Consider the following 22,690-nt stretch of genomic DNA (forward strand, 5'->3'; position numbering starts at 1 on the left):
TGTGCTTTAATCATTGTTGGCCAATTCTTTGATTATCCACTTTTATAAAATGCATGAGTTTATTACTGGGAGACAAGGATGGAACACAAATAAACACTGTTTTTTGTGTATGAACTCAGTAACAGGTGCAAAGTGACCACTGACAAGAGTTTGGAAGATGGGACATGACTGGTCACTAGTCATGATGTGCATCTGTTATTTATGTAGTGATATGTGGACTGAAGAGTCAGCGGTGAAGTAGTCAATACACTGTAGTAACTGAAACTGGTTTATCTCAGAACTGTGCAAAAGCAAGGCCTGCCTTACGTCAACTATATAGAACTGATATATATTAAGGGATTAGGAGGTAGATACAGAAGTTGTGATAAGATTACTTTGGGAATTTTCTTTTCTTTTCTTTAAAGATTTTATTTATTTATTTGACAGAAGAGAGAGTGAGCGCACAAGTAGGGGAAGCAGCAGGCAGAGGGAGGGAGAAGCAGACTCCCCGCGGAGCAGGGAGCCCAATGCGGGGCTCCAACCCAGGACCCTGGGATCAGGACCTGAGCCGAAGGAAGCAGCTTAACGACTGAGCCACCTTTGGGAATTTTCTTTAAGGAGTATCTTTTAATGTTTTTATGGGACCTGAGGATAAAAAGAGTACTACAACTGAGGGGACATATTCATAGTAAAGTGAAGCAGACAAACATTAACAACAAAAAAAAGTACAGTTATTCTACCTGAAAAAGAGACTATGAGCTACAGAAGTGGTTCTCAAGATGCAGGCCCCAGACTAGCAGCATCAGCAGCACCTGAGAACATGCTAGAAATGCTAAGTCTTGGGTCCCAATCTAGACCTACTGAATCAGACACAGTAGGGTCAGGGCCAGCAATCTCTACTCTAACAAGCCCTACAAGTGATTCTGATGAGCCACCATGTCTGAGAATTACTGAACTCATTTCATACAAACCAATGTGCTCTTCAGTTAAAGAAAGTAATTGAGATCTTATATCACTTTATCTTGTAAGACATGTTTTATCTGAATCATGCAATCATGCAAATAAACTCTATCCTCACTGATCTAATGTACGGACCCACAAATTTGATTTTTGAGGAGAAATTATCTTAAATTTCCTTGAAATCTTGAGATCATAGTCTGGACAGGGAAAAATGACAATGAAATGATTAAGATAAATGGAGGAGTGGCTAGCACTGGTTGAGAGGAAAACTCAGGCCACAGTTGAGGAAGGACTATGGTGCACAAGTGCATGAGAAAGAGAACATAAGCGCTTGGAAAGTTTCTGGTCAAGACTGTAAGAATCCAGTTTCTAAACAGTAATTTGTTTTAATTTACAGTGATTAATACCGTCACACACAAAATGCTTTACTTTTGTTACATCTGACACCTCCCCGCCCCTCCCTCAATTCTTCCCTAGCCCTTTTTAGTTTTATGGCAAAGTTATTGACACTTAAAAACTATGACTCAATTCTGGTCCTGCCAACTGATAAACTCTGTAACTATGAATAAGTTACTTAATTATTCTGAACTTTACTTTCCTCTATTGCTTATAGCAGTGGTCTACACACATTAAAAACTGTTCATTAATAGCACTTAGACCAAAATTTTTTTGAAAAACGTAAATAATACACAATGTATAGTTAATTATGGTTTTGAGAAATCTTGGCTTAAAACTGTGTGATACAGCTATCTGAAGGATGGATTCAAAGTTCAATTCATTTTCTGCAGGTTTTAGTGGCTGCCAAAAAGATACAATGATACAAAGATTCACATGCAATAAAAGCCTTATTGCTGGGCTTACTAGAGTGACACTGATAGTTTTTAACACCATATACCAATAACACAAAGGTTTTTCCTCTAAATTCTACCAGTAAAAGGCCATCTTCCCTGATGTTAACCAGTTTCTTAACAAACGTTAAGACAGGAGCTACATTCCTATCCTTGAGGCTCTCTGGAAGATTTTAAGAGTTTTTTTTTTTTTCCTCCCTAATCTGATTCCAAGTTTTTAAAGTATACAGATGTACAGTTTTTTGTTTGTTTTTGTTTAAAACAGTGGCATCTTTCATTTTTGGCAACAAAATCATATTTAACAGACCCAAGGATGCTGTATGGCACAACTCTGGGGGTGGCCATTCATATGGAAGGGATTAAGCACAGTCTCCCTAGAGGTGTGCTATGTGGACATGATGAAGATTCTTTCAGTATTATATGTGACAGGACTATATGACAACATAAAGAGAGGGTACCACTTATCAATCCATATCCTTAATATGAGTAATGTTTAATTATTATTTAGAGAAAAAACAAGTTAGTTATATTATTCTCTTCCTACATCCCAGTGGTTTATCTTACACACATCCTGAGATAGTAAAAAGAATATATAAAGTATGTATGTATGTGTGTGTATTGTGTGTGTGTATATATATATACATACAATTATATAAAGTATATAAATTCAATGGTTTGGTTTCCACCATTTCTATTCTCCTTGACTTTTACTGTTCCTTCAACCAGTTATCAAAGGAAACCTAACTTATTCTAAACATAACTGAGTATCTCCGTGTGTCAAATACTGTTCTAGGACCTTGGGATATTGAAAGTAAACAAGAAACAAGAAAGACAAAAACAGGCAATAGATATCATAAGTAATTAAAGTATATAATTTGTTAGTGGCAACCAGGAAAAGGGATTGGATATACATTTGTGTGGGTTAAGGGTAAAGAAGCCAACAACTAGAAGAAGAAAGAAACCCAGAGATGTGAGCCTGGCCCTTGGCCTTGCTTTTCTCTGGAAAAAGCAACAAAAGGCTAAGAAATGGACCAGGGCTTTCAACAGTCTCTCAGGATCAGAGGAACAAAAACTGGATTTCAGGATCTATCAATGAATTGAACACCTAAGCTCTGAGTTGGGACCTTGTGTAACAAGGGGCTCCCTGGGTTTGGTGATTCTCTAAAAGAGCTCATAGGATTCAGCATACAGTTGTACTCATGGATAAGACTTATTACAGCAAAAGGATACAAAGCAAAAAAATAAAAATAAAGAGTAAAAGGAAAAGGTGTATGGAGTGAAGTCCATAGGAAACCAGGTGAAATCTCTGGGTCTTTCCTGAGTTTCTGTCTGGGATGATAAAAAAGTTCTGCAAGTAGATAGTGGTGATGGCTTCACAACTCTGTGAATCTACTTAATATCACTAAGTTGTATTAAAAATGTATGCTGAATTGCACACTAAAATGGTAAATTCTATGTTACTCTAAAATATGTATATTTTACCACAATTTTAAAAAAAAGTCCCTTCCCACTGAAGTCATATAAGATGCACTTAGTTCTTCTAGCAACAGTTTTTTTGTATACTGGAAAAGTTCATTAGAGACTGAGCACTCAAGGTTTTTAATTGGAGGCTCATCATGTAGGTGCCTTCTGCCTAGCTCATACCAAAGACTCTCAAAAGGAAAGCAGATGGCTCAGATGGTTAAGCGTCTGCCTTTGGCTCAGGTCATGATCCCAGAGTCCTGGGATCGAGTCCCGTATCAGGCTCCCTGCTTCTTGGGAGCCTGCTTCTCCCTCTGCCTCTCTCTCTGTCTCTCATGAATAAATAAAAATAAAAATCTTAAAAAAAAATAGAATAAGCCACACTATTTGTACAGTGTAGGTACTATGAGCCATCCTTATCAGCTAAAGAAAGTCTTATAACAGTACAGGGAACTGTACTGATAACTTACTAGCCAAGTTCCCAGATACCAGCTAAGGGCCAGCCTTGCAAACAGGTCTTTTCAATGATTTGCAGTGTCAGTCTGGCTACATCAACTCTTATCTGCAGAGACCATGAATAGCAACCCACTAGCATTAAGTGGGAAACAGACTGATCTTTCTAGGGTTCAAAGTCAAGCTTCAAGTTATCTAAATCCCTGTAACAGAATCAAGGTGAATCAAAAGTAATCTTGTCTAGAGGAAGATAACATTTTAACTTTCTCATTATCTCTGCAATTTTTCATACACAATAGCTGGCCCTTAATAAAGAACATTCTGGCATACAATGATACAACATGTTAAAAAAAAAACAAACATGTTACAAGATGAATTGTGTCCCCTGCAGAAGATATGTTGAAGCCTTAACCCACAGTACCTCAGAACATGACCTTCCTTGGAAATAGGATCATAGCAAATATAATTAAAGATTAAGATGAGGTCATACTGGAGCAGAGTGGGCCCTTAATCCCATATGACTGGTGTCCTTCTAAGAAGAGGAGAGAGACACACAGGAAGAAGATGCTACACGACGAGAGAAACAGAGATGAGGGTGATGCATCTACAAGCCAAAGGCGCCAAAAATTGCTGGCGGATATCAGAAGATAGAAAAGGCAATGAAGGATTCTCTCCTACAGGTTTCAGAGGGAACATGGCCCAGTGACACATTGATTTTGTATTTCTAATCTCTAGAACTGTGAAACAAGAAATTTCTGTTGTTTGAAGCTACTTAGTTTGTGATACTTTGTTACATCAGCCCTAAGAAATGAATACACAAGATAATAGAAAAGACACACTGGAAATCCAGATAACAGATGTACTGGACACAGATTTTAAAAGAGTTTTGCCTAATATGCTAAAGGAAAGATTGAGAATTTCTGTCAAAAACTATAATCTATAAAAAAGAACCAAATGGAAAATCTAGAACTGAAGAACACAATAATTGAAATTAAGCACTCAAGTCATGGGTTAAATAGTGTATCAGAGATAGGTGAAGAGGGAATTAATGGACTAGAAAAAAATACCAAAAATGATACATGAAGAGTCAAAAGGAAAGGAAATAAAGAAAAGACATTAGGGTTACAGTAAGATACACACCATAATGCACCTAAAATCCCAGAGGAGAAAGAGAGAGAATGAGGAAGAAGTGATAGATATTTAGTGACATAATGACTGAGAATTCTCCAAAATTTTTAGAAGTCATCAAGTCACATATCCAAGGAGCAATATAAACCCCAAAAGAAATATTTACAAAGAAAACATAAGTACACTGAGGAAAATTCTTGAAAAACAGGGAGAAAGATAAAATTTTAAATCTGCAGAGAAAGGAGTTGTATTACTTTCAAAGGAGCAAAAAAAAAAAAAAAAGATGGGCAGCTGACTTTTCAACAGAAACAAAAGAAACCAGAAGACAATGAAATATCTATCCTTCAATAAAGGTGAAATAATTAAAAAACCTTTTGGATGAATAAAAACTGAGAGTCTTTGTCACCAAGCTATCTGTAATAAAGATAATACTAAAGGGTATTCTTCAGGCAGAGGAAAATGATACTAGTTAGAATCTTAGAGATATGAGAAGAAAAGCATTAAAAAGGGTAAATATATGAATAAATGTAACTGAATATCAAATGTATACACTAATAATAATATATAGAAAATATAAAATACTATTTAATGGGGATAAGTCAGGGATGCATGTTATAATGATTAGAGTAGCACTGTCCAATTGAACTTTTTGTGATGCTGGAAATCTCTGCACTGTTCAATATGGTAACCAGATGCAGCTTTCAAGCACTTGAAACTCACACACAGTATGACTAAGAAACTGAATTTTAAGTTTTACTTAATTTTAATAAATTTAAAGTAGTCACCTGTGGCTAGGAGCTACTGTATTAGAACACCTCTAGAGTAACCCTTAAAAGAGTAGTAAAAGAGTAGGGGCGCCTGGGTGGCTCAGTCGTTAAGTGTCTGCCTTCAGCTCAGGTCATGATCCCAGGGTCCTGGGATCGAGTCCCACATCGGGCTCCCTGCTCAGTGGGAAGCCTGCTTCTCCCTCTCCCACTCCCCTGCTTGTGTTCCCTCTCTCACTGTGTCTCTATCTGTCAAATAAATAAATAAAATCTTTAAAAAAAAAAAAGAGTAGTAAAAGAGTATATAATTATGTTAATATAGAACTATCCTGTTAATCAAGGGAAAAAAATGCAATAAAAAATGTTCAATTCATAAGAAGGCACTAAGACAAAAAAAGGTCCTTAAAACAATGAGTCAAATAGAAAACATATATTAAAATGATAGATATAAACCCAAATTATTAGTGATGTGTAGTAATTACTACAGGTACTATAGGAATTTAAAGATTTTAAGAGGATATTATACCTTTATGCCAATAATTTTGAAAACTTAAACTGAACAAATTTCTTAAAAACATACAAGTTACAAAACTGATGCAAGAAATTAAACATCTGAATGGCTCTAAAACTAATTTAAAAACAGAACTGATAATTAGAAGCTTCTCAAAAAGGAAAACTTAGGTGCACATGCTTCCTAGGTAACTTTTACCAAACATTTGTAGGTGAAATAACACCAGTTTTATAGAAATTCTACCAGATAGAAGAAGAAGGAATACATCCCAACTCATTTTACAGTATAAACATAACCTTAATACCAATACCTAGGCAAGGTATTATAGGCCAATCTCACTCATAAACACAGATGGCAGAATTAATATTAACAAAATTAACATTAATATTAAACTAAATTTACCAATATATAAAAAGAGCAATGTATTATGATCAAGCTGGGTTTATTGCAGGAACACAAGGTTGGATTAACATTTTTAAATGAATCAACAGGAGTCATCACATTAGCAGAATAAGAGAAAAGTCACACCATCATATCAGTAAAAGCAAAGAAAATATCGGATAAAGTTTTTTTGCCCATTCATGATTAAAATTCTTAAATTAGGCATAAAAAGGAACTTCTTTATTCTAATTAAAAGTATCTACAAAAACCTATACAAAATACCAAACACAATGGTGAACTGTTGAAAACATTCCCTTTTAAGATTAGAAATAGGGGAAAGCCCAATATTCACTTTGTATTCAAGTGCGAGGCAATGAAGGCAAGGAAAAAAAAGTTATAAAGATTGGAAAGAAGAAATAAAATGGCCATTATTTGCAGAAGACATGATTGGTTACTTAAAAAACCTAAATTATTAGAATGAGTAAGTGACTTTAGCAAAGTTGCTAGATAGAAGATTAATATACAAAAACAATATGTAAATAAATTCTATATTTTAGTAACAAACCTTAAGAAAATAAAATGTCAGAAATACCATTTATAATAGCTTAAAAATATCAAATATCACAAAATACACTTAACAAAAGATGTACAAGATCTCTACATAGAAAATCATAAAATACTAAGAGAAATTAAAGATATAAATAAAGGAATATGTAAAGTTCACAAATTAGAAGATGTTATTGTGAAGCTATCAGTTTGCTCCACGTTGAGTCACTGCACTTGCTAACAAAAATCCCAATCTTCTTGTTGTTGTTGATAGAAACTGACAAGTTGATTCCAAAATTTGTAAACACAAAGGGCCAAGAATAGCCAAGACACTCCTGAAGAAAAGTTGACAAGGTTCACTTTACAAAAGAGTAGAATATTTTATAAAGTTAGAGTAATTTACAGTGTTTACTGTCTAGCTAGATTACCTAGAAAAATTAAGTAATTACTCCAGTTAGAGTAATTAAAACAGATACTGCCTCAAGGATACATAGGGAGTCTAGAATGAGAGTCACATATATGATTTATAACACAAGTAGCATTGAAGAGCAGCAGAGAAAGTATGGTCTTTAAAATTAACAGTGCCCACTATTGAAAATAAAATCTTGATATTCCATGTAAAATTAAATACCACATAATCTGTGTATCTAAAAATAAGGGCTAGAAAAAAATAAAGATTCTAGAAGATAATATAGGAGAATATCTTCATGATCTTGCTGGGGGGTGGATTTTAAAATAGGACAAAGAAAGCATGAATCAGAAAGGAAATGACTAGTAAACTGGTAAGTTCAAAAGATACCATTAAGAGACTGAGAAGGTAAGTTACAGAATGGGAGAAAAATATTTGTAAAATTTAAAACCAACAAGGAAGGACCAAACAAAAACCTGACAAAAGGGGGCGCCTGGGTGGCTCAGTCAGTTAAGCATTCTACTCTTCATCCCAGCTCAGGTCTTGATCTCAGGGTTGTGAGTTCATGTTGGGCTCCATGCCAGGTATGGAGCCTACTTAAAAAACCAAAAACACACAAAAAAACCCTGACAATAGAAAAATGAGCAAAAGGTTTAAATAGGCAATTCACAAAATTGAATATCCAAATGATTAATCACATGAAAGAGTGCCCAATTTCATTAACACCAAAGAAAGGCAAAGTAAAACAATAATGAAATATTAATTATACCTACCCACCAGCATGGCTAAAATTAAGTAAACTGATAAGGCCAAGGGTGGGTAAGGATGTGAAGAAACTGAAACTATCACATATTTCTATTATAAATGTGAATTGGTTCAATAGCTTTGGAAAACTTTCTGAAATTATCTACTAAATTTGAGTATATACCTAAAATATGACCCAATAATTCCACTCCTCAGTATATGCCCAAATAGCAATATGTATGCAGCGTACTAATAGGCATTTACAAGAATTTTCAGTTGCATTACAATGGAAACAACCTAAACAGGTTCCTAAAGTTTAATGGATAGGGGGTGCCTGGGTGGTTCAGTTGGTTAAGTGTCTCCCTTCCGCTCAGGTCATCTCGGGATCCTGGAATTGAGCCCCTGGTTGGGCTCCCTGCTCAGCAGGGAGTCTGCTTCTCCCTCTTTCTCTGCTCTTCCCCCAACTCATGCTCTCTCTCTCTTTCAAATAAATAAATAAATAAAATTAAAAAAAGAGAAATCTTTTAACTCTTTATCATAAAGATGATTTTCCATATTTTCACCTAGTTCTACATTAATAGCTTTTTCCTCAGTACAAAAATATATAAAATATTACTTCATTGTCTTGTGGTATCTATTTTCATCAAGAAGAGGTCTACTTTGGGGGCAATATATTAGGTAATAATTATAATTTTAAAAGATCTGTATATACAATCCTTGAAGCAGGTTGAACAAAATATTATTACATTCATTATGTATAGGTCAAAAAGCTCAAGTCTAGGGGGTTAAATGATTCTACCCAAGGTAAGAGAATTATAAAATGTATAGTAATCATACATATATCTTCTGACTTCCACAGTCAGCATATTTCCACCATTCCATTATAATAGAAAAAGCACAGGATGTGGAATCAGAAAAGATATGGATACTCTTCAGCATTAAACTTAGAAAACCTTAGTTTCTTCCTCTATACAACAAAGATAAACATCACCTACTTTGCGGAATAGTGAGGATTAGCAACAATGGATATATTGTCATTGTCCCACATTACATGCTTAGAAATATTGTTCTATGGGGCACCTAAATGCCTTATTTGGTTGAGTGTCTGACTCTTAATTTCAGCTCAGGTCATGATCTCAAGGTAGTGAGATCGAGCCCTGTGTCAGGTCCCACACCCAGTGGAGCCTGCTTAAGTTTCTCTCTCTCTCTTTCCCTCTGTCCCTCCCCTTGTGTGCTCTCTACCCCCCCAAAAAATACTGTTCTATTATTTTATACACACCCACATATATACGTACATACACACATATATTTAATAGTTTCTCAAGGATAATTTTGGAGCATTTCAAGTGTATCGTATAACTTGGTTTGTGAGTGGTAGATACATAACGAACCAAAAAGGAGAAAAAAAATACCCAACAATATTCTATAAGTTGTACCTTGTGAGGCTGGGAGGAGAGGAAGTTGGCTGGAAGGAGGGGAAGCTGGGAAGTATCTCTAACCCATAGATACTTTACTTTTTTTATATTTTTTTAATTTTTAAATAATCTCTACACCCAATATGGGGCTTGAACTCACAATTCTGAAATCAAGAGTTGTATGCTCTAAACTGAGCCAGACAGGTGCATTTTAAAACATATTCACCCCCACATAAAAAACCAAACCCATTCCCAAACCCAAAGAAAACACAACCATACAACATAAGTTTCTCATCAAACAACTGTGAAAGAAACCAAATACACTATCCTATTACATTAAAATGAATGGCTTCTAAGTGGGTAGGATTTACTGAGGATAAAGAGCACACAGAGCAATAATTACTTAAGACTTCAAAGAATACTTTAGATGAAGTGAGCCATATAGATGATGGCAGTTTTATCTGTTAAAGTGTACATTAAAAAAAAAAAAAAAACACTTCATATTGTTTTAGTCCTGAGTCTCTATTCTCTTTCAGTACTTTAAAAAGGATTTAAGTGATAAGCTTTTGTTTCGTCCTTTCCTAAAATGGATGTGGCTAGCAATTGCTTCAGAGGAGCTTACGTGAAGACTGTTGGTATGATTCAAGGTAAGAGATCTTTTGGAGGAACACTGCAATTGCGGTTAGTGGCCGAAAACTACAACAAAAAACTTCCAGCATTCAGTATGAAACAGAAGGAGGGGGCTAACGCCCAACCAAGTACAAAAACCACTTCCTTTTTGAGTTAAGCACAGAGAGCAAATCAATTATCTTATTAATACTCTTCTACAATAAAGACAACATATTGGTTAACCAAAATATGGAAAAACAATTTTCAAGCGAATAACCTCTTTTTGATTAAGAAAAACATACTCTTAACAGCTGTTTCACACCAGGAATTATGCTAACTGCTATGAAAATACAAAGTTTCATCGGACACTGACCTTACACTACTTACTGTCTAATGGAAAGATCGGATAGGTATAAAAAAAGAACATTACAGTAGAAAGTAACAAGTTGTAAGAGTGGTAAAAAAAAAAAACTGTGCAGGGGCACCCGGGTGGCTCAGTCAGTTGGGCATCTGACTCTTGGTTTCAGCTCATATCACAACCTCAGGTTCCTGGGATTAAGCTTCGTGATGCTTCAGGCTCTGCACTTGGGGTAGTTGGCTTCTCTCCCTCTCCCCAACTGCCCCTCCCCTGCAAATGCATGTGCTAGTGTGTGATCTCTCTAAAATAAATAAATCTTAAAAAAAAAAAAAGACCCTGTATTGAAAGACCAAAGGAAGAAAGTGACTTCATGGAAGGGCAACTTGAGATAGTGCAGATGGACTGAGACACATGGGATGAATTAAAAAGTATGGGATGAGGCATTCCATTGGGAGAGAGCAATATCAGCAACAACTGGCAAGTAATCCTTCATATGAAGTATTTAACTGTACATGAACCCAAGACAAATCAAATCCGTAACCCCCCCAAAAAAACAGAAAACCGAAACAAAGAAAAATTGAAAAATTTTAAATGTCATTAAAATTTTAAGAAAATTTCAAAATATGTTCACACCAATAGTTTAAAAGAAGCTTCTTAGAAAACCCTTCTATAGTTTTAGCTTATTACACTGTAAAATAAAATAAGTATTTAAAAAATAAAACAATTATGTTGACCTCAAGCACAACTAAACAATAAGAGGGAAATGAAAACATCTGATCTCACAAGTTTCACCCCCACCATTTAACTTTGCAGTAGGAATGGTGTTTTAATAGGAATGTTAACACAATAAGAGAACTGTAGAAAGTACAGAATGGAAGTATTTATAATTGATTAAAAGTATATATTTACAATGGCATTAAAAAGGAGAGCAAATCCTCTTGTATAACTTACCAACATAAAATGAACAGTTGGAATGCAATAAACTTTCAGTCCATAAGCGACAAAGTTCACTTTCAGTCAGAGCTTCAACTCCGTAACAAGCTTGATATTCCACTTTTGGTAGTACATAAACTGGAAATTGCTGAAATGCACAGTTACACTTTTTCAAAGCTCCATTAATTTACTCTTAGTAGAAAATACATTTGCCTACAGTTTTGCCACTTTGAAATGCTTTCAGGTAATCTTATTTTATCCTTTCAAATACAGCAGAATTCAGACAGAAAGATGGAAAGAACCCTTGTTAGATGTGGGCAAGAGGTGGATAGATAAGAGATCCTGAACGAACAGCTCTCTCCCACCTCCACCCAAAATTCACATACCTCCCTACATATGCACACATTTTATCAGGGAATGTAACTGACAGTAGCATCCTTGGAACAGAGCCTATGATACATAATTGCCCAAAGGTTCAAAGCTGGATGCTAGAAAGCAAAGACTGTTATATTAGTAATTTGCAGAGGATAAAAAAAGGTAAGAATTTTTAGCACTTTTAAAGCATGAGACACATGGTATCAGGCTCAAATACTCTGAGCAGCTTTTTTTCATTCTAAGAATGAAGGTATAAGCATTAATATTTACACTAACAACTGTGAGTGTCTTTATCTTGATTAATACAAAGGCTTTGCTCCAAACACTAGTAAAGTAGCCAATCAGAGTTTATTGGTCAGGACACTAAATAGATTAAGTAAAGTAACTGTGGCCATCACTAGTGTAAAGGAGGATATGCAAGGAAGTACATGCTTGTGAAATAATGTTAGTCATGTTCACTGTGCTCATGTTATCTCATTTCTGTCAAAGAATATTCTACTCTTAATAGTAGTCTCTTCATTTCCAGCTGCAGAAGGAGAAATACATGATTTAAAAAATTTATTCAAAGTGATATAGCTAGTTTGTACTTCTGAAATTATATGAAGTTGCCACTATTCATATACTTGAAAATATTTCATAAATGTTTCTGAATTCCTGATTTTCACCAAGTGGCAAATTTAGTGGGCTTGGAACAATGATGGTGATAAGAACAATCCAAATCCAGTAAAACTTCTGTTAACCATAAACTTGGTTCATATGGTTACCTGTGAATGGTGTACAACTCTTTTAAAGCAGTATTTCTTCAATTTCAATGTGCATATGAATAACCTGGTGAGTAACTTTGTTAAAATGCAGAATCTGAGGTGAAGAACAAGGTTTTGCTTTTTTTTTAAATTGAAGTATAATTAACATACAGTTTTATATGTTTTTTTTAATTTCAGTTTCTTCTTTTTTTTAAGATTTTATTTATTTATTTGACAGAGAGGGACAGCGAGAGAGGGAACACAAGCAGGGGGCGTGGGAGAGGGAGAAGCAGGCTTCCTGCGGAGCAGGAAGCCTGATGCGGGGCTCGATCCCAGGACCCTGGGATCAGGACCTGAGCTGAAGGCAGATGCTTAACAACTGAGCCACCCAGGCACCCCTTTATATTAGTTTCAAGAGTACAATACAATAATTCAACAATTCTATACAGTAGGTTTTGCATATTTGATAAGCTGTTGTTCCAGGGGCCAAACCTTGAGTATGAGACCTCTAACGGTGTCTTCTCAATTAAAAAAAATTAAATTGTGATTAAGATAATTTTACTGGTAAAGGCATTTTATTATATAATAATTCTTCAGCAATTGGTAATCTGCATTTAACAACTATAAGTTAGAGATAAAGAAATGGAGGTCAAAAGGGTTAAGAAATTTGCTCAGGGACAGAGCCAGTTTATAGCAGAGTTGAATAATTGATAAAGAAGATATCCTTTTTGGATCATAAGTAGATCTTCCTTGATAATACTGCCTTATATCTATGAAACTAAGTCCTGAATCTGCTTTTAATTTCTGTATGTATTCTACTGCCACCTCCAGGAAGCCACGGGAAAGAAAAGTCTGAATATTTTATGGTAGTATTCAAAAATTAAAGTGAAATTTTAAATTCAAAGTTTCAAACTATAAAAATTGAGTTTACTATTCCTTTCTCCCTTGAATGGTAACTCCTATTCTCCCTAACTGAAAACTTTTCTTGGTTCTGTCTTCCAAATTTTCACATAAACCTTTTAAACTTTTCCATACAACCCTAGATAGATATTTCATAGCTAGTATCATAGTATAGTGAAGAGACTTCTAAGTATTTTAAAGCTTTATCTAAACAAGTTGGTTTTTAAGTAGTAAATATTAAGAGAATGCTTGTTTACCTAGAGTTTAAATAGAGCTACTTTAAAATTTCTCAAACTAATACTTAAATTATCCTAAAGTTCCCTTCCTTAATAATACCAGTTCCTCTCATTTACTTATTACCTGTTTATTTTGCTTCTAGGATGTAAAACATTTGGGAGAAACAGATAAATAGGACATAATTCCAAAGGAAATGCATTCTACTAAGGGATTTAAACCAAGTGTACTAAACAATTACATATAATAAAAGGTACAATATGATAACCACTGAAAATTTTAAAATTTTACTCTGAGTTGGACATAATGAAAAACACAAGGCTCCTATTTAGATATTCTTTGGGGTTCAACTATTTTGATATATTTTGATGAAGAGTGAATTCTCTCCTATAAGGTTTCATCTCAACATTTACAAATTGCATTTTAGTGAACTGAATGACAATGTCCTTAACAGGTTGTCTGTTTCAAGAATTAATTCAGTATCTGGTTATTTCCCTAAGCTATTCTTTAAGAGATACTGGCCATCAATAGTTTCTAACTGCTGTGAGCTGCAGATCAATACAAAGTGGTATGGGTTCAAAAGGTAGAAAGTGAAAGAAATGAGGTTAGCCCCCAAATAAATCAGAGATGTAGCAAGTAAAAATTAAAGAAATAAAACACTGAATATATAATACATAGCACTGACACTACATATATTCAAGATGTTCATGCAATGGCCATTAAATTGATCATCATTAAATATAAATGAGATGGGAAAAATTAGCAAATAAAGTAAAATCTTTTAATTCAGACAATATTAGCATTTATTTCGGAGCAGATTAATACAAAATCTTTGGTATTTTATTATTCCTTGACCTTCTCTTATAAAAAACACTACCCCATACATTTAATTCAAAACCATTTGGTTTCTAAAATTTAAAGTTTGAACCACAGATAAAAACCAAATTATGAGAACTAAGAATTTAAAAATGTATTTACAATCTTCTTTCTATTTGACAAAGGATAATGACATCATCAAGCAAAAGATCCTCTAGGTCCACCGGATTCTGGTGAACAAAGATCCTAGATCCTGATGGGTTAGCTTTAGAGTTTTTTTCATGATAGACCCTGCTACTAGCCACTGTGGAAGGCTGGGCAGCCCGCCCTGCCTCCTTTCCTTCCTTCCTTCTTTTCTTTCTTTTCCAAGTTATTCCTTAACATGACAAAGCAGTAGTCAGGGACTTGATCCACAAGGGTTAATGCTGGAACACCACTACTTTCGAGCACATGATTCCTAGCCCCAAACATACTAACATTATTCTAAAGTAGTCATTGAGGATTCTTACGGGTAGTAAGTTAGAAAGCAAGAGATAGAGACACCAAAATTAAAAAAATAATAATAATATAAAAATATAAATATAAACACACACACACAATGACAAATGTACACCACAGAAAAAATTCTCTTAAGTAAAAAGGAAAAGAAAGACATCAGTATAATCAATTATAATATAGAGGCTCCTCTTTATTTACCAGAGTTCAGTGGTCACACACAAAAATCAAACTAATCTGAATGAGAACTTCAAACATCAAATATGGAAAACTGGTATAAAGAACCAATTACTCAAACTGTAGCAAGAACTTCTTAACTGAAAAATATTTTTTATATCAATCCACCCCAAAAAACAACAGGGGAAAAAGAAAGGAAAACATTTGGTCTTCTAACAATTCTGGGAAGACTTCAAATGCATGTGAAAGCCCACCTTTGAAAACTTGGGACTTCTAAAATAAGTCAAGAAGATCCCCAAAGTAAGAGAAAAAGGGGCTAATATGTCACAGTGAAATTCCAAATTTACAGAAAGCAGGAATATATGTGCCAGTCCAGGTCAAATCTATGATGGTGCCATTTTTCATTAAGTTTATAAATTCCATGTAAGAATGTTACCAGCATTCAAGAATTTTATATAACACACTTTCTACTTCCCTTTATTAAAAATGTTTTCAGTATTTTACTAAAAAAAACCACAAAAACCAAAAAGCCCCAGCTCAACCTGGAAAAATTCCAATAGTGGTCAACAATTTAAAATTAAACTTCATAACAATGGCATGTTAAATATCTGCTGATTATCTACTTATACTACCACATCCTAACTCCCCAAGTAACAACTTACTCTTCTGATTTTCTTCCGTTTTTTAGAACGTGGTCTCGTCTCTATCCTCTGGACACTGCATCGCACAAGTAACAATAGGTCTTGTAGGCTAAATAACTTGTAAACAAAATTTCCTTCCTGAGGAGCTACATATTCTGATGTATCTTCAACATAGTCCTGTAGTTCATACGGCAATCCTTTAAAAATAATTTTATTTCTCATTATTATTTTAAAATACATTAGCACTTTATCCATCATAATTCAAGAAAAAAATTCAGTTATCTATTTTTATGTTTCTATCAACTTTTTCTATTTTCTCTGAGTTGAACATCTAACTATTACCATTTCTGTTTACTTTTACCGGAACTGCCGCCAAGAGCTAAGGTTAAACCTTTAACTACCACCTTCACTAATTCTAGACAAAGTTTAAATTTACGAGACAACATATGAAGAAGAAAAAAAGTTTTAAAAAAGTGATGTTTTTTCTAATCTAGGCAGAGCTGGGGTACAGCTTTATATCTATCTCAGAAAATGAAAAAGTCTAAAACTACAGTCCAACACCATGAATTAGTAAATTTTGGACTCATAAAGGTTTATGATTATTTTTGATCACTTCCCCTTCATCAGTTCAGTGAGCCATATTACCTGTAGTTACAGTAGCCACTGTACATGCTGGATAAACATAGGTTACAAAAATCCATACAACTTTGTGTACATATTTAAAAGAATTTGGAAGCTGATACACTGATCAGTACATTGAAAAATGAAGTATCAATGAGCATGTAAATATTATAAGACAGGTCACAACAAAGAGAAAGTGAGGGAATAAAGGAGAAAAACCTAAGGATAAGGAAGAGGCAAAATAGTTAATATAAAGGTCCTTATAAATATTTACTTACGTCCTTTTGGCTTCTGAAACGCAGAAGGCCATACAGATTTTGGCCAACTAGAGGCATCTGAAGGAGCAGAGGATTGCTCAGAAGCAGGAGGTTGTTTAGAATTTTCCAAATTCATTAAGGGCAATTCAGGTATTTTTCTGGAAATTGGCTTTAGGAGTTCATCCTGCATTTTTAAAATTTCTCCAACTGGATCAAATTTTTTATATACTCGTTTGATAGGTTTTTTTAAAACACATGACTCTTCAGGACTACAAGTAGCATTAGTCTGGTTTCCTACAGAAGCCTGTGCTGAAGAAGAATTGGGGCTTGCTGGTTTAGAACTTAAATTAGAATTCATATCAGTTGTCTTTCCATTACTATTATTTTGACACTCTGTATCAATGATTAAACAGTCTTCATCTGTATCACTATTGCAAAGAATTACATCTTCACTTCTTACTGCTTCTGAGGTAACAGTCTTTTCCTTTGAATTGTCTGAGTTCTCCAGAACATTTAGTTTTTCAGGGGCATATACCATATCAGTAGCCGAATCATTTTTATGAGAGGTTTCAACTTCTGTAGAATTTTCTAACTGTAAGGAATCAGATGTTTTCAAGTCATTATCCTGCATCAAAAACTTGTCAGAATTTGATGCCTTTTCATCACATGGTACAAATCCCTGATCATCTTTATTTTTGCACTCTTCAGGGCCACCATCCATACCAGTCACCAGCTGTTTCTCCTTCTGCAACTGTTCCATCAGAATTTGAGATAAACTTCTAGAATGAGCAGAAATGTCTGGTGCGGTTGGTATCACAGATGTGGCTGCTGTGCTGGGAGCTGTGGGAGTATCTGTTGTGTTGGATACTGTGGAAGTGCTTGCTGGACTCGGTGACTTTGATGGTTTGGTGGTGTTTACTCCAAAAGTTTCAAGTTCTGTGACGTCACCATCAAAATCCAGGTCCAAATTTTCAAGGGTCTCAATTTTTCGGCACTCATTAACTTCATAAGACATCTTAAGAAAATATATTGGTAAACTATTAGCAGGTATTCCAGGACACCCGTCACCTATCTCTTAATGCCCCTACCCCTCACAAAGATAGTTCATGCTCTTTAAAAGAAGAAAGAAATGTCTAATGGCTTTGGAAGGTTCTTGCTTAAGATAATGATAAACTACTAGCAACTAATTTATTCAACCTTATCTTCCCATTGAAATGTTTTTTTTTTTTGCATTCAAGAGTTTAATGGATCACTGATTTTTTTTGTTTTCAAATTATTTTTTTAAATTTAAATTCAGTTAATTGACATACAGTATACTATTAGTTTCAAGGTAGAATTCAGTGATTCATCAGTTGTATATAACACCTGGTGCTCATTACATCACGTGCCCTCCTTAATGTCCGTCACCCAGTTACCCCATCCCCCTCCCCCCCAGCCTTCCCATTGAAATGCTGATGAAACACAAGACAAATTTGCCAAGTTGTAACAGCACAGGAAATAGGGAACACTTGTGAACCCACATATCCCAAAAGGAATTTCCACTAATCAAAAAAATAGAACCACAAAGAACAAATGTGGGGCCAAAGAGGAAGGCAGTAGATTTTCACTGATACCCACTCCATTACACTCTCGCAGAGACACCTGTATTTAGCTGACCAGGAGGAAAGCCTCTTTGCCACTGTGAAGAAGCTGCTCTCTAATGTAGCCTCTGATGTATCCCTAACATCAACAGTGATTTTCTACACCTACTCAGAGAAAACAACTCTTAGTAATATGGACAGGAAATGATTTTATTGTATTCTGGGACATGAAGCCATTGAGGTTGTAGTTTTTCATGTACTGTTCTGGTAATGGAAGAACTATAGACAGCTTTAATTTATTCAAGAATAAACTGTCCTCTCCCCAAGCAGCAATAGATCTCTCCCCAATCTAGCAAAGGAATTTGGATAAATACTATAAAAATCTGGTTACAAACTATACACACCCACCAGCCGTACAGTTTAGGATCTGAGGGAGGAATATTCTAACAGCAATCACAGAGTAAGAAAGAACAATCTATGTAAGTTATTCAACCTCTCTGAACCTCAATTTCTTCATCTCTAAATAGTGATAATAGGGTCATCTTCTTGGATTTGTTCTAAGGATTAAATGAGAACTTGTGTATAGAAAGTTTCTTGGCATAGTCCTTGGCACATAGTAAAAAACTTCTCAGTAAATGGTAACTCTTACAAAGTTGACCACCAGATTTAGTAAAAAATAAATAAATAAAAGTTAACCATATGCTGTTTACACGAGGCATTCTTACACAGAAAGGTTAAAAACAAAACAATAGGACATAACATCAAGAAATGGAAATAAGAGAGAGCAATATTAAGTGTTAGACAAAACAGAATTCAATGCAAAAAGCATCAAAGGAATCCTATACTGAAAAAAGATGAAATCCATGAATAGATAATAAATTGTGACATGCCAAATAACTTTAAAATATGTAGTCAAAATTGAGAAATAAAAGGAAAATTTGACAGAAACACAATTGTACTTGGTCAACAGTACACTGTCTCTGAATAAAATAGGGATATAGGAAGTACATATACTATTAAATGAAACCAATATATATGAATGACTGAAAACATATATATAGACTGCAAAGATATACCTTTTCCCTCCCAAGAATCCAAGGGGTATTTCCAAAGATGGACTATAAATTAACATATAAAGAAAACATCAATATAGCACAAAGCAGAATCTGCTAAGATCTTACTCTCTGTTTAGAAGGAAATAAAATTAGTAATCTTAAGAAAAAATATAAACAACAACAATAAATCCAAGCACTTGAACCTTAAAAAACCCTCCAAATTGTTGGATAAAAGAAGAAATTAAAAATAATTGCAGAATAGTTAAAAAGCAACAGAAAATAGAACACTAGACATTAAAGATCAGAAATATCATTCACAAGTCTTTTCAAGAAATAAGAAAATACTAATATAATTATAATAATGAAATGAACAAATTTAATAATTATAAAATCAAAAATTAATGAATTAAAAAACAATGGTCTCATCTTGAACAGATAAAATTTTAAATATCATTCATCTGTAAATACTTAAGTATGAAGCTGTAAAAGGATTCTTCTCTAAAACATATTATTAGTTATATGAATAAAAATTAATAATTCTGTCATAACATATCTAATCAATGTTAAAATTTCCAAGTCTGATAATTGTCTTTTTACAATTGTTTATTGGAATCAGGACCTAATCAAGATCCCCACACTGTATTTGGTTGACATATCTCTCAATTTGCTTTAATTTGTCAAATGCCTTGCCCCCATATTCTGTCAACTCCCATATCACCAGATATTTGTAGGAAAAAACAAGTTACTTATTCTGTATCCGTCTGATGTCATTTAACACATTCTTCTATTCCCTAAATTTCCTATTAAAACAATCTAGTACCTTTATTAGATTTCAGGTACAGTTTTTTTTGTTGTTTTTTAATCTGAATATGGTGGTACTGTGTACTTCCTACTTCAACCAGGAGGCTAATGATGTCTGGTTATCTTTCTTCTTGTGATATTACAATTGATCTGTTGGTTCCTCAAATGTCCTCAACTTAATCTATCCATTATGAAATTCCTCACTGATCTAATGATTTTAATAGCCAACACTGATGGTTACTGCTTAGAGTCACTATTTCATTAGGAGCTGCAAAATGGTGACAGTCATATTCTATCATTACCCTAAAATATAGTTTGTACTAGAAAGGCAAGACAAATATCTGGTATTTTTTCTTTTTATAAACAGTTTTTAGAATGACTTTATGTACTAGCACCCTCCAAAGGTGACTAGTACTTTTTTTTAAGTATCATTATGAGTTCAGGGGTTTTAACATATTTCATATGTTTTAATCCATTGCAGTCATTCTTTGTCATGTCTAAATGACACATCTCTGGTCAATAGGAAACCCTCCAATTGGCTCCGGCATCTTTTTGATACTATTCCGTTATTACTATAGGGCTTTCATACTTAACTTCTTTAAAGATTTTATTTATCTGTCAGAGAGAGAGAGAGAGTGCATGAGCAGGGGCGAGGGACAGAAGAAGAAGCAGGCTCCCTGCTGAGCAAGGAGCCCGATGTGGGACTCAATCCCAGGACCCTGGGATCATGACCTGAGTCGAAAGCAGATGCTTAACTGAATGAGCCACCCAGGCACCCGAGCTTTTACTTAACTTCTTGATTGGCATTTATCTCTCTTCTATCTCTGAAATTCTTGGTTCCTACTATACACATAATTACTTGTTTGTGTTATATTATCTAATGTGTTGAAAATAACAAAAGTAATATCATTTCTAACAATATAGTTGCTAAAGGCAGTTTAAGATTTTTTGGCAGTTCTTTTTGTACTTAGGATATAAATCTTTAGGGATGTATAGTCAAATTAGTAAGTCTCTAATCATTTAAAATAATTCACTGAGTGGTTAAACCACTAACTTGATATACAGTGGATTAATGTGTTTCATTTCAGCTTAGGCTGGCTTTTATAACATTTCAAAAATTTGTTTTATAGACATGTAAAACATTTATATGACTCAAAAGTCAAAACTGTAAAACAAAATACATTTAGAGAAATCTAGTTGACATCTCTGCTTCCTCTACTTTGTTTCTTCCTTCCCCCATGGTTAAACATTTTCATTAGTTTTAGGTTTATTCTTTATTATGTAGGGTTTTTATTCTTTTTAATATAAGCATACATAAGCAAATAAGGGTATGTGTGTAGTATATATTTGTACTTCCCCCTTCATAAAAGGTAGGATATTACAAAAAATGTCTTCTTCCTTGTCTTTTGTATTATGATTTACAAAAATATGGAACGTTTCATGAATTTGCGTGTCATCCTTGCGCAGGGTTCCAATTTTAGTATATGTGCTGCCGAACTGAGCACCTTCCTTACCTTTTTCACTTAACAGTATATCTAGGTATCACTCCACAGCTGCCTATCTATACCTTCCTCATTCCTTTTAATACCTGCATGGTACGCTACTGAGGATGTACAGGTTATTTAATCAATACCCTATTAAGGGACACGTGGTTTGTTTCTAGTCTTTGGCTACTACTAACAGTGCTGCCATGAATACCTTGCACATGCATTTTGCTTTTTTCCTAGTGTACTTTTTTTCTGTTTGTTTTTTTTTAAAGAATTTATTCATTTGTCAGAGAGAGAGGGAGAGAGAGAAAGCGTGCATAAGCAGGGGGAGCGGCAGGCAGAGGGAGAAGCAGGCTCCCCTTTGAGCAAGGAGCCCAACTAGGAACTCAATCCCAGGACTCTGGGGTCATGACCTGAGCCGAAGACAGACAATTAACCGACTGAGCTGCCCAGGCAGCCCGGTAAGATTTTATTTTTAAGTAATCTCTACACCCAAAGCACAGTTCGAAGTTACAACCCCAAGACCAAGAGTCACATGTTCTACCATTAGAGCCAGTAAGGCACCCCCTCCCTAGTGTACTTCTGAACTACATTTCTAGAATTGAGATTTCTAGAGCAAAGATGAACCCATTTCATGTTTTGTGGGTGTATCTTTCTTCACTTGACTATGGAAATGTTATAGCAGTTGTCTTTTTTTTCCTCTAATACTTTTGTAAGAGCTTCCATCAACAATCCTCTTCTGTTTCTCGTCTTCAAATTAGATGGGTTCTCCTGCTCCTACGGGAGGACAATCCTGTGTAAGGTCATGCCAAGACAGCTTTCTGAACTTCATGGCTCTAAGTTCATGCTGCCACTGTTACCACAAGGTATGTATTTATGTATGTAGGTAGGTAGGTAGGTAGGTATGCATATAAATTTGTGTGTGTATGTGTATAAAATCTTAAGTATATTCTGAAATCTGCTTTCTCTAGTCCCCTCTACCTCAGTTATATGAAAACTTCTCTTTTCT

The 22,690-nt window shown here is 34.6% G+C and overlaps 1 protein-coding gene and 1 pseudogene across 6 annotated transcripts in view; both read right to left on the bottom strand.

Moving 5' to 3' along the window:
* ICE2 (interactor of little elongation complex ELL subunit 2) overlaps nt 1-22,690 on the bottom strand; it is a 64,536-nt gene that overhangs the window by 13,257 nt on the left and 28,589 nt on the right. For 5 of the 6 annotated variants that reach the window (XM_027572276.2, XM_027572275.2, XM_027572279.2 and 2 more), the window contains 4 exons: nt 19,415-19,456; nt 16,780-17,773; nt 15,902-16,077; nt 11,518-11,647 (listed from right to left, as the gene is read on the bottom strand). In XM_027572276.2, the coding sequence (XP_027428077.1) occupies nt 11,518-11,647; nt 15,902-16,077; nt 16,780-17,773; nt 19,415-19,456 (1,342 nt within the window). The remainder of the gene's footprint in view (nt 1-11,517; nt 11,648-15,901; nt 16,078-16,779; nt 17,774-19,414; nt 19,457-22,690) is intronic. The other variant, XM_027572280.2, reaches the window with a different exon arrangement.
* On the bottom strand, nt 21,617-21,699 carry LOC113910652 (annotated as a pseudogene).

This window comes from Zalophus californianus, chromosome 6, assembly GCF_009762305.2.
Source record: "Zalophus californianus isolate mZalCal1 chromosome 6, mZalCal1.pri.v2, whole genome shotgun sequence".
Lineage (NCBI taxonomy): Eukaryota > Metazoa > Chordata > Mammalia > Carnivora > Otariidae > Zalophus > Zalophus californianus.